This window comes from Cryptomeria japonica, chromosome 3 (assembly GCF_030272615.1).
Source record: "Cryptomeria japonica chromosome 3, Sugi_1.0, whole genome shotgun sequence".
Classification (NCBI taxonomy): Eukaryota; Viridiplantae; Streptophyta; class Pinopsida; order Cupressales; family Cupressaceae; genus Cryptomeria; species Cryptomeria japonica.
Window position 1 is genome coordinate 619,418,928 of NC_081407.1, and position 12,783 is coordinate 619,431,710.

At 37.4% G+C, this 12,783-nt stretch overlaps 1 protein-coding gene across 4 annotated transcripts in view; it reads right to left on the reverse strand.

Moving 5' to 3' along the window:
• Positions 1-6,843, reverse strand: part of LOC131060121 (uncharacterized) — a 53,160-nt gene extending 46,317 nt beyond the window's left edge. For 2 of the 4 annotated variants that reach the window (XM_057993233.2, XM_057993230.2), the window contains exon 1: positions 6,586-6,843. In XM_057993233.2, coding sequence (XP_057849216.2) covers positions 6,586-6,669 — 84 coding nt within the window. In that variant the 5' untranslated portion in view covers positions 6,670-6,843. Of the gene's footprint in view, positions 1-777; positions 861-5,981; positions 6,539-6,585 lie in introns of those variants that run through there. The other 2 variants (XM_057993232.2, XM_057993231.2) reach the window with 2 other exon arrangements.
• Between the last annotated feature and the right edge of the window lie 5,940 nt (positions 6,844-12,783).

A 12,783-nucleotide genomic window follows, 5' to 3' on the forward strand; every position in this document is an offset into this window, starting at 1 on the left:
TATTGTATCATTTGTTAATTTTGCAAGGGTTTATCATTTATTTTTGCATATGTTGTTAGGTAATTCATCTGTTGCGGTAGATCTGATTTGAACTAAGATTTGAACATTGGTTTCCCATGGAGTTAAATCATTTAGAAATATACAATATCCCTACTCAGGGATATTACACGATCATTGGGTTCCTGCTGTTACTCAAAGAGAAAATATTAACAACCAATATTATACTACCTATAAGGATCTAATCCATATTATCAATGTTGATTTGTTGCCATTTCCCATAAGAAAGTGTCTGCATGTAACTCCGCTATATTTTCTCACATTGTTGTCAAGCAAGAACCTACAATCCATGCCTTAGTCCATAATACATATAGTAGTGATTGTGCTTATGAAACACATTATAAGAGGAAACCAACCTTTCTTAGTCATGTTCTTTGGTAAATCATAATGGTAAATATATTATGGTATATTACCTGCGTTTTCCCCTATTAGGTAATGGGCATGCTTAAACCCCTTTGAAGATTCATTCTCATTGGAGGATAGCTAAATTGTTGCAACTTGTGTCCTTCAGCTAATAGCATGGCATGATAAAAACTTAAGAAGCCCTAACATTTTTATGATTTTATCTGATGAAATAACTTATGAGTCCGCAGAAACATCCATGAGTCATCAAAAGGATGACATAATAAAAAACTGCCATGCCCTAACATTTTTAACAGATGAATCTTCTGTCATATTCAAATGAAAAACAGAACAGACACCATAATTTGGTTTTTTTACCTCGATTACTGCAGTTATAGATGAGGGATGATGATTTCATGGCATAAGATTTAAGCATTTCTTAGTTTCAACAGCATCACGATCTGAAAAGCACACAGAAAATACTGAGAGAGGAAGGGGGGGTGAATCAGTATTTTAACTTTTTAAAAACTTTAAACCACAGAGATTAAAACAGAAAGTAGACAATCAACACAGGAACACAGTATTTCACATGGAAAACCCTTTCAGGTAAAATCCCATGGCAGATCAAAATCTTTTCCTTAAAAGAGCACCAACTCTGAAATACAGAAAGTGAGCACCAACTCACAGAGGGCACAAACTTGCAAAGGGCAATGACCCCTTTAGAAGCACCAACTTCAAAAGAGCACCGGCTCCTAATTACTGAGACAAAAATTTTGATAGAACAAGAAGACAGAAACACTAGCACTTCAGACTAATGAACCTATTACGTATGTCTATATACCACAGCCCTCAATTAACAACTACTTTTCTCCTTTTTCTGATCACTCCAACCTCTGACCTGACCTTTTGATATGCTTTTCTTCAATACATGACGCCAATTCCATCAATCTTCCATTTTTTATGCATAACTTCAGAAAGACTTATAATTTATCAACCATCAATCAATCTTCAGACCCCCGATGCCTTCTTTATTTCAACTCCCTGACTGAGGTTTCAAAAAAAACTTTCTTTTTTTCAACTACTCCTGTTCACAGCACTATATAGAACTGACGAGAATCATCACAAAATTCTGAAAACGGTTGCTCATATAAATGTCATTCACAGCACTCTCCCAGATAAAATTTAGTTGAGCATACGTTTTCCTTCAGAGAGATCCTCATGTCAAAACAATCAGAACAGTTATTTATTGTTGCCAGGCCCACGAAATAATTTTAGAGATAATAACATTTACGTTTCCACACACATCATGTCAAAAAAAAAACACTTTTCTGAAGAAAGAAAGCTGTATATGAAATACGACATACACTCTACTCTCATCAGAAAAAATGTTTAGCAATGTGCACCCCGTTTTTATTTCAGAACACCAACAAAAACAAAACCCGACTTCACACTACTAGTGATATTCTCTCATCCATAAAAACGCAGTCCACCAATACGTATGAAAAAAGAGACAGGAATCGATTTTCCGTTTTTTTTAATCCTTTGTCACTATTCAAAGGCTTTTATGTTTTTATCTTCTAACACAACACAGCATCTTCAATAAAAAGGATTAGATTTTTTATTGACAGATCTTCACCAAAAACTTTTTTAATGCCCAAGATAAGGTAAGATTCACACAACACAAAAGAGAGAACCCATTCAAAACGTCGACATCAAAACAGAGTGAACAGAGCAACACCATAATGCGAGGCTAACAAAAATTTTCTAGAGAACGTCTCTGTTCAAAAAGACGTTATACAATTAAGCGCTGACAAAAAAAACTACTGAAGAACATTCAAGCCCACGTTTTGATGAAACAATTTGCTCAACAAGTGTTGAGGTAAAAGATATGATTCTTCAAACTCAACTAAAACTATTTATTAACAGTTTAACACAATTGCATAAGAATCGATAAACTCCAACCAAAAAACATGGCACATGATCTGACTTATCACAAGTCAGCAAACAAACAGCTAGCTGATGTAGACAACCAACAAGGAGAAGTAGACAAGCAACCAGCTTAAGCACACACACAAGCTGCTCGACCAAACAAGCAAACGGCTCAACCAGACAAGCAAGCAGCTCAACTGAAATTTCAATTCAATCTTTGAACCTCATCAACTGACCTTTGACATCAATGAAAAAATGTTCAACACGATCAACCACCTTAAGACAATTGTTCTTCTCAAAAACTGTCAATATGCATCTCATATTGGGCACCTAGCTTGATTGGCAAGAGCAAACTGTGGTAGGCATGAGGTCACAAGGTCCAGTCTCCCCCCAACCCACATGGTACTAGACGGCATGTCACACCAACGTCACCGATCACATTGAAAAGTTTGTCCGGCACACTACAATTTATAGGGGGAGGGCTACCTAATTCTTGCAATCTAAAAATAAAAAACATGCATCTCATTAAGAAGATTATGAAATGCTAACTTTACATCCAAATAAAAAAGAGGATTATCAAAAGTTTGGAAATTATTCCCATCTTATTTTGAGTTTGTTTCTTGCCCATGATTGGATATTCCCTATATTATCTTGCATGTGGCAATTTGGGATCCACCCTTGGACATTCTTTCAGCACAATCTTCCTCCCTTCATCTTGAAATTTCAGCTCCATTGATTTCAAGTTCAAAGTGATCTCACCTAGTGAACGAAGCCATTGCATACCAAGAACAACATCAATGTCTCTAGTACTCACAACATAGAAATCATCACTGACTTCATCGTAGCCCAATAGGAGTCTCCTCAAGAAAGACATAGTGTGACCATTAGCAACCATGACTCTAAAGCCACCAAACTTTTTAGACCTGAGCCCTCTTTGTGCTATAATGCCTTCATCAATGAAATTATGCATAGCACTTGTGTCCATAAGAGCAACAATTTCCTGCCCTTTCAAAATCCCTCTAATCCTAAAAGAATCATTCCTTTTTAGATTTGAGAGTCTAGCAAGGGTACCTCCACTTCCTCAAACTCTTCTATTGATTCTTCTTCCTCATTTTTCTTTATTTCAGCTTGCTGGTCTAGAATTTCTGATTTAGAATTATTATCTGAATATGCCTCTAATTGACAATAATTCCCTTTCTCATAACACTTATGACCTAGGGCCCATGGCTCCTTGCACGTAAAACAAAGATTCTTCTTCTTTAGCTCAATTTTGAGGTCTTCATCCAACTTCTTTGAAGAGAGTTCTTTTGGCCGATTCGACTCCTTACTATCATGATTCCTTTACCTCTCGTGATGAAATGATAGCATGTTTGATCAAATGAAGCAAGAAATTTGTGACAAGGATCCTAGATTGCATTTCTATGAGGAGCATGTCAAGCCTATTATCGCAAAGAGGTGGAACACAACGAACACCTCTCTTCATATGGCTACCTATGCTCTAAATCCCAAGTGGTATGCACCTAGAGTTGGCTGAGTCCTTCCTTCTGAAGATGATATGGTAATGGAGGGTTTATGAAGGCCCTTATAAGATGTATAGCAATGAGGAGGCAACCATACTTCAAGAGCAGTGTCTTCAATTTTTCGATCTTCAAGGTCCTGAATTCAGCAAACTAAAAGCTAGAATGGATAAAGCCACCATTGCACAAAAAAACACCATTGGATGGTAGAAATTTCATGGGAAGGACATACCAAAGCTATTGCTATTCGTCTAGTCTCACAGATTGCTAGTTCCTTTGCTTCAAAAAGGAATTTTTCCACCTATGGTTTCATCCACCCAATCAAGAGGTACAAGCTTACATCTAAATGGACAAAAAAGCTAGTTGCAGTTCATAGTACCTTGAGACTTCACGACCGAAAAAGTACTGAGTATTGACAAACTCCAGTAGCAAGTTGGGATATCAATCCTGAAGATGTTAGGCAGATCGATCAGGAGGAGGTGCAGTCAGGATTGCTTGGGATTCCATTGGATGAAGCACAACTTCAACCAAAGAGTGACACAAAGTCTTTGTCTTTTGGTATTGATAGCCCAGATGAGATGTAGTTGAATTTTGAAGTCTGACTATTTGAGACTTGAATTTAAACTTTAATTTTTTTATTTTAATTTCTAAACTTTTAAAAATTTAAACTGCTGTTATGCTATTGTCACCATTGAACTTCTGTTCTGATATATTGCTGTCATGATTAAATTTTATTGCTGTTATACTGCTCACGTGATTATATTTGAGTGTCTCCCTTCTATCTCTACTGTTATAGTCCTGTTATTGCTGGATGTCAATATATTTTGAAAAAGTCATATGCATACATACATACATACACGCATGCATGTGCATGCACACGCGCACACAGACACACATTGTCATCCCCTCGCAATCCCCCAAAAATTGCCCTTAGATTGCCATCTCTGAAACACATCCCTTGCGGTCCCCCCATCCCCGTCCCAAAATGGCTCTTCTTACACACACAAGTCACAGCAACTTGCTGTCTTCTGTCTAACTCAGTTTTGTGTACTGTTACTCTAGCTGGCAACTAACTTCAATGACTTCGATCAAGATATTTCAAAAACACACGAAGTAGTTATAAAAGTTAAACAGTCCATCTTCCTCATCAATCAACTGTCTATTTATGACTCCTTATCTGCCCTCTTTGCATGTGTGCACAAGCATCAGTGGTTGTGCTAGGCTTTGCTGACCAATTGACTGCAATATCTCACAACCTGCTCCATTGTGCAAAATTGAGCAAGGTTCTGCTTATTCACAAGACTTAAAGTCTTTATTGCAACTGCACCACACTGTTTTGTGTGCACAAGGTTTGTGCAAGCCACTTGTTCTACTTAATCCTTTTTTATAATGTAGATTGCTCGTGCACATGGATGCTACTACATCGCACTCTTTCCCTCTGTTCATAGGTAAGTTTGTATGGTTTATGAATAGGGTAATGACCCTTGTTTTAAGTTCTTTGGGTGGATGTACATTAAAACAAGAATGGCGCTATGTATGTAAAAGGAGGCTCAATCTCCTTTATTTGATAAAATGTTTCTAAAGATTTAAAAATAAAGAGTATATTTGGTTCTCCAATCCCCATTAGAAGTGTTAATTTTATAAAAAGATTAAATATAATCTACCTTATATCTATTTTCTTTGTAAGCATGTTTGGTGCAGATGAACACCAAAAAAATAAGGAATACAATATTGAATGCAACAACGATGACAATTCCACTAATGGACGGCTGTATAATATGGTTGAACGGAGGAATGGAAATAACAATGAGCACAACTCCAATGACACATTGTACAACCAAGTCAAGCGGTATGTCCAATTGTAAACTCTCGGCAGATTTCAGTAGGTCCTAAAGAAATTCGGTCTAAAGGATGTTAAAAGTCAGCGACATTATCATCATAATATGAAGGGATTCTTAATCTTTACTTTCAGAGCGTTTACCACCGGTGTCTCGAAAGATGGATCATCTTCCAAGCAATATTTACAAGGAGGGAACCTTTAGAGCATATCAGAAATCTTAGATGATTTGTTCTCAGATGAATAACACTATACTATGGATGCATGCCTTGGAGGAAAAGAGAAGCCTCAAAGTTGACCTTTGCTTTGTCTTCTAGCTTCAGTCCAACGCTTCACAATACATAATATGGAATTGTCCCCTGTAACTGCAGCCCATACCTTGTCGATATCCATAGGTCCATGATCACATATTTAAGTGACTGAGGATTTAGGTGCCACTACCTGGTTATAATATTGCGGACTGAAATTTAGTAAGAAAATTTTCAAGCCCTCGCAACCAATATTAGTGTAGGCAATTATTCCAGAAGCTTTTTTCCTCGATAATTAGCAAGGTTTGCAAATTAAATTTGTGTATGGTCCAATAGTCGATGGATTCTCATAATTCAGGAATGAAGTTAATTTGAACGGTTAACCCTTCTCCCTTATGCTACTTCTGCAAAGCAATGCCTGATACTATATTTTACTCACGAAACAATCTTGAATGACTCCTATCGTACTTCCAAAACACAAAATCTATGGTTACACAAAGAGCAGAGCAGAGAAGAGATAGATAGGGTTTGGTAGGGATTTTATTTGGATTCTTTGGAGGTTTTGAAACAAGCCAACCATATATTTGGGTTAAATATAAGGTTGGCCCCTACCAGATGAGCAAGCCAAATTGAAAAGTAAAGGGTGGGTGAATACCGAGTATGTTTGCAGCCTCCGCGATAGGAACAGAAAAATATCTGGCCACCTCATCAAAAGTGAGAGGCAAAGAATCGTGATCATCCCGAATCATTGACATTCCCGCCTTTGCCATGTAACAAACTCTCTTCCTCTCTCCTCGGCTACAATTACATGAACTTCTGTAATCTATTCGTGCCGCAAATTTTCGGATTTGTCCGAAGGAACAGATTTAAAAGCCCCCCTTTAAGTCTTAAAACTATAGACAAAAACAAGGGTATTTGCTTATAAAATAGTGTAATAAAAGGAATTTGTTTGTAATCTTGTCTTTTAACATTTCGGTGTGCAATGGGTATGTGGAAAAATTGTGGAAGGTCAGTGGGATAAAATTTGATTTATTAGTTTCTATTTAGATATAAAGACAGATTAATGTTTTTATTATCATATTTTTTCAAATATTTTTTACTTAAGAAATTGTGCAAACATATTATTTCAACTAAACTAAAGTTTGAATTTATGATATCTTTTAAATCTAATCTTTCCTATTTTTTGATTGGTTCATCACAATTTTATTAGAATTTTTAGAATTTTTTTATTTGTAAATTAAAAATAAAAAAATTTAACCTATCAAAATGAAGAGGATTAAATTTAACCTAATGTTAATTCCTTTCGTTGTTTTACCAATAATTTTTCTTTCTAATTTTTATTGAACGTGGATAGGAAAAGGCTCATCCTAAAATACTAGTAATATGATATTGTAAATGAAAATATATATTTTTTCCTTCTATTATTAAATTTTATATTTTTATTTTTTAATATTAAAGATCATATAAGCATTATAATACAAAATGTTTGGTCAAGAGTTCATCGTTTATCAACAACAGCAATAACTACTCTAGCATATCCATCAGTCCACTGTCTCCTATCAACTAGAGAATCATCTAGACATCCCAACTACAAAAAATTACATCAGTTTGGATCAGGCTATACATAAGAAGTTGTTTGATCATAAGCTATCTAAAGACAAAATAAGTCCAAAAATCATGTGCCTCATAACATTGTACAATGTGAAACACCCCATCTATAGGGGTCATGTTGACATTAATCTTGAACCAAGTTGTCCATCCTATCGGTCCATCTATCCAGATAAGTTCTCTGCCATCCATGATATGCTCCAGGTAAGGGTGCATAAACTACTCTACCACTGGTATGTCCTCTTGTTGCTGTTGCATACCTCCTTTGTTGTTTGCATTCAGCTCTCTCATGAAGTTATGGAGAGCCACCTCAAATGGTGTCTTAGCTTCCTCTTGCCCCGTCCATGAGAAGCCATGAGATACCTCCCATTTGTAGACCCTAGCCACACCATCTATCATAAGGTCTTCAAATTTTCTCCTGGAGAGTTTCACCACCACAATGACCTGCCAACAAACATCATGCAATGTGAGTCTCCTCAAAGACTCGGTAAGGGATCTGCATCTATCATTATAAACACTGCCATTTCTAACTTTCCATATGGCCCAAAGAAAGTTAATAGAAAGAACGGGCCAAAAAAAATGAATTCCTTCTTAAGCTTGGCAATAGCACCATAGAGAATATCAATGATTTCAATATTATTTATGATATCAAGACCAAACATGTACCAAATTTCCCTAGCAACCAAACACTCAAAGAAAATATGGGAAGTAGAGTTAGGGAGCCTACAACACTTACCCAAATTAATATCCCCATTGGACTGATTCAAAGGAAGCCTGTTCAAAATCAATATCCACATAAAAAAATTCTTCTTAGGCTCAATGGGGGAAGACCACAGGTGAGAGCAAGCTTTTTGCCAAACAACAGGAGAAAGGTTAGGGGTTCAAGTACAAGATAGATGGTTGATGATCTTATCATTATCAGATAAATCCAGATAAATACTCCTAACATTAATGGAATATAAATAAAAACCATCAAACCAAGTGTAGGGGTCAATAGGATCCCAGTCAATACAGCAAGAGAGCGGATGGGGGAGGAAAGAGCAAGTAGCCTACAGGACAGAGTAGGTTCTAAGTTGGGAAGATGGGATGTCAAACCTGACAATAATTTCCTATCAGGAGAGGAGTTTCCCTCTATCAAAAATATCATTGAAGATAGTAATTCCCTTCTTGGACCAGGAATTAGCTGAGAACCCTTGCAGCAGAGCCGGGGGTTTATCCTTGTGAGTTAAATTCCACCAAACAAATTTTTGGCCCCAAATACTATTATTATCCTTCAATATGTCATTATCAGTAATTAGATGCCTCATCCATCCCCAGGCTCTCCATAATGCTTTGAAAACAACAAACCCTACAGGTTTAATGGGGAAGTGACTTGCCACCAAGTCGCTAATGGGCAAGCCTTTCCAAGTGGGTGATTTCATTGGCACCGAGCAAGCAATGTTATTCCTGATCATAATCTTCCATGGATCATCCCCATGTAGAGATTTGAAGATCCATTTGGCCACCAAAACAATTCCTTGCAGCTTCAAGTCCTTCAGTCCTAATCCCCCTTTATGCCTACTCATAGTACACCACTTCCATTTGACAGCATGCCTTTTCCTACTACCCTTTCCATCTGACCAAAGGAATTCTCAAATGAGCTTCTGAATGAAGGAGAACTCATAGTTGTCGAAGAGCCAAGCTGAGGAGTAGTAGATGTTATAAGAGGAAAGAATTTTTTGACAAACTTGAAATCTACCTGCCATGGTAAGATATTGTGTATTCCATTTTCTGATCTTCTTATCAATATTCAACTTGACCCACTCCCACATCTCTTTCAAGTTGGGGCTAACAACAAAATGAATTCCCAAGTCTCTGACCTGGTGTTCAGGTCCACCCCATGAAATAGAAAATTTTGAAAACCATGCAGGAGCTTGTTGTTCCCAACCCAACATTATATACTTGGGCAAAGAAATTCTACTTCTCGAGGCTCTGAAAAATATATCAAGCTTAGTCATCAAGGCCCCCATGTTATTTTCCTTCAACTCCAACAATATAGTAGTGTCATCTGCAAATTGTATATTGAGAACTTCTTCCCCACTGGGCAGCTTTACCCCTTTTACTTTACTTGAAAGAGAATTGACCCTGAGCAGAAAGTACAGTGCATCAAAAGCAATCATAAATAGGGCTGGAGCTAGAGGACATCCTTGTCTGATAGACCTGGAAAGAGAAGAACTCAAACCTTCTTCCATTCACTTCAACATAGGCCTTCGCATCCTGACAAAATAATTTGGGAAATCCCAAGCTTTCCAACATCATGAAAACAAACTTCCACTCAATCCTATTGTAAACCTTCTCAAAGTCTAATAACATCATTGAGCCATTCTGATTAGTCTCTTGAGCCCAGTGAAGAGACTCCCAACAGGTGATTAGATTTTCCAAAATATACCTCCCCTTGATAAATCTTGTTTGAGAGTTGTTGATAACCTTAGGTAAGATCCTATCAAGCCTTTTGGCAAGAACTTTGGTTAGTATTTTATATGACACATTCAAGAGCGTAATGGGTCTCCAGCTTTTTATTAGGGACTTGTCCCCATCCTTCAATATGAGTTTGATAACCCCACTATTAATTTTATCTCCAAAAGAACCTTTTTCCAATGGCCTCCATATAAAGATGCAAAAGATCTTCACTAATCCAACTAATATTATTTTTGTAGAATTCAATTGTTAGACCATCAAGCCCAGGGGCCTTATCATTGCCAAGGGACAATATGGCCATCTGAACTTATTCTACAGTCAAAGTCTTGTCCAATGAACATGCATCATCTTCAAATACTTTCTTAGGGATAATAGAGCAAATATTGAGCCTATCAGCTTCTTTGTTAGGGCCAAGGTCCTCTGGGACAAATAAGTCTTGGTAGAACTTGGAGAATGCTCTCAAAATATCCTCTTGATTAGATATGGAGATCCCCCCTCACATATGTTGTTTATTCGTTCCCTGGCCTCCTTGCTCCTGAGAACCTGAAAGAGGAACTTAGACCCTTTATCACCATGGTCTATCCAATTGACTCTAGCCCCAACTTTATGATGCAGGAGCATCCCTGATCGATGAGCAATCTTGCATCAACCAAAAATATTTCCTTTCAGTTTTGTTCTTATTTAGTTCATTGTACAGTTTTTTGGGTTCTTACCAATTGGTACCGGTAGTTGCTTGTTTTTCATGGCAGATCTAATTTTCAATTTCCAGGCTGGTTCTTGCACTTAATTCTAGATTTTTTAGTTCATTTGGATTCTTTTCCAGTCAGTTACCGCTCCCAGTTGACTGATTTTGGGTTATAGGATAGTTCTTGTGCTTGTCAGTTAACTTTCCTTCATTATCGGAGTTGTTCTTAGCGTGTGGATCTATTTTGGGTCTTGTTCGATGTTCTTTGGCATGTGGCCGACCTTCTTGCTAAACTGCACTTCTTGGTTGTTATTTTTCAGAAAGATTTATTTAATTCTTAGGGCCGACCTAGTTACATGTTTCATTTTCCTGCATTGGTAAATGTAATCTTGTATGACCGACTCAGATATGTTCCGGTGAGTATAAATATGGCACTATGTAATCATTTGTAGGGGCGAAGGAAGTAGAATTGAGAATAAGGATTGAGATTCATATTTAGTGATCCGGTTAATTCTAAGAGTCTCGGTTGGATTGTATATGGCTTGAAGCCTACATGTAACTGGTTAACTACCGGATATTCTCTGATAATTGTATGATGGTAACCGGTTGGTATCTGGAAGTTCTAAGGCAATAATATGATATGTTTTTGTAATCTTGCTATGTTTTCTTGTTGCTTTCGTTGTGTTACTCTTGCTGCATAAGTCAGTTGATTCTCTTTGAGGGTTTTACCGGTTATGGCTGCATCAAGTGGTATCAGAGCTAGTTATGAACTGGCTGGTGGAAGAGTTGTTTACAAACCTTGAGGCATTCCTTTGGGTGGACAGATCACCGATTGGAGGCAGGTTGCTCGTGTGTTCAATAGATCGCAGAGGGGAGGCAATTGAAACTGGTACTCAGATCGTCGAGTTGAGGTAGTTCACCAGAGTGGAAGAGGATATGTCGCCTAGAAGGACAAACCCTCAAAGGGTAGAGAAGATGATGGAGGACTTCAAGAATGAAGTGAGGAACGAAATCCAAAACACTTTGGTTGGTTTACGGAGAAACCCTGAATCTGAGGATGAATATGAAGAAGTCGGTGAAGAGATTGAAGAAGAAGCTGAAGGACCAAAATATGGAAGAGAGGAAAGATTCCTGAGAGTAGTGGCACAAGCAAGTAAAGTTCATAAAGTTGAAGTTTCCAACTTTTCCAGAATGTTGAACCCGAAGGATTTGATTGATTGGATCGGAGAGTTGGAGGACTACTTTGAGTTTGAGGATGTCAAGGACCCACAGAGAGTCTGGTTGGCACAAACTAAGTTGAAAGGGCATGATACCTTATGGTGGAAGGAGCTACATAAAGACAAAGTGAAGAATGGTGAAATGAAGGTCACCCGCTAGAGAAAGATGGTTGCAAGATTGAAGGCCAAGTTCATACTGAGAGACTATGAGTTGGAATTGTTCAAGAAGTTGCAGAACCTGAAACAGAGAAACATGACTGTGAAAGAGTACACTGAGGAATTCTACAAGGTGATGATTAGATCTCGACATAGAGAGATGTTACTACTTATCAAGTTGCCATTAGTTTTATATCCAAAGTCATTCTATATACTCTAGTCGGTTACTACTACCGAAATATTCAGTCAATATGCACAGTCCAGTCGGTTATAGAAGAAAGTAGTCACAAAGCTCAGTATGCACCGAGCTGTCTACCAAGTATCATTCCATGTCTACCGAGCAGCAAAGATGACACACTGAGTTGATATACAACGAGTGAAATGTGTTACCAGATTCATTGAACCTGGACATGTACATATGGAAACGTGTTACAAGATCAAGGAACATAGAACCGTTATCACATTGGAAATTGCACTTAAAGATTGTGTATGATTTTGAGGTCATCTGACCAATGAAATATTTTGCATGGTTATTCATTCAATAAAACATGTTTGTAAGATCGAAGCAATAATCAGATCACCGACATAAGAGATCTATTTATACAACATGGATTAAGATCAGATATACACATGTAGCATGACAAAAAGGAAGATATAGAAATATATGAAGTAAGACATGTGAAAGCGCTAAGTGTTATGACTGTCATAGAGACACAGAGGTCACCGAGAA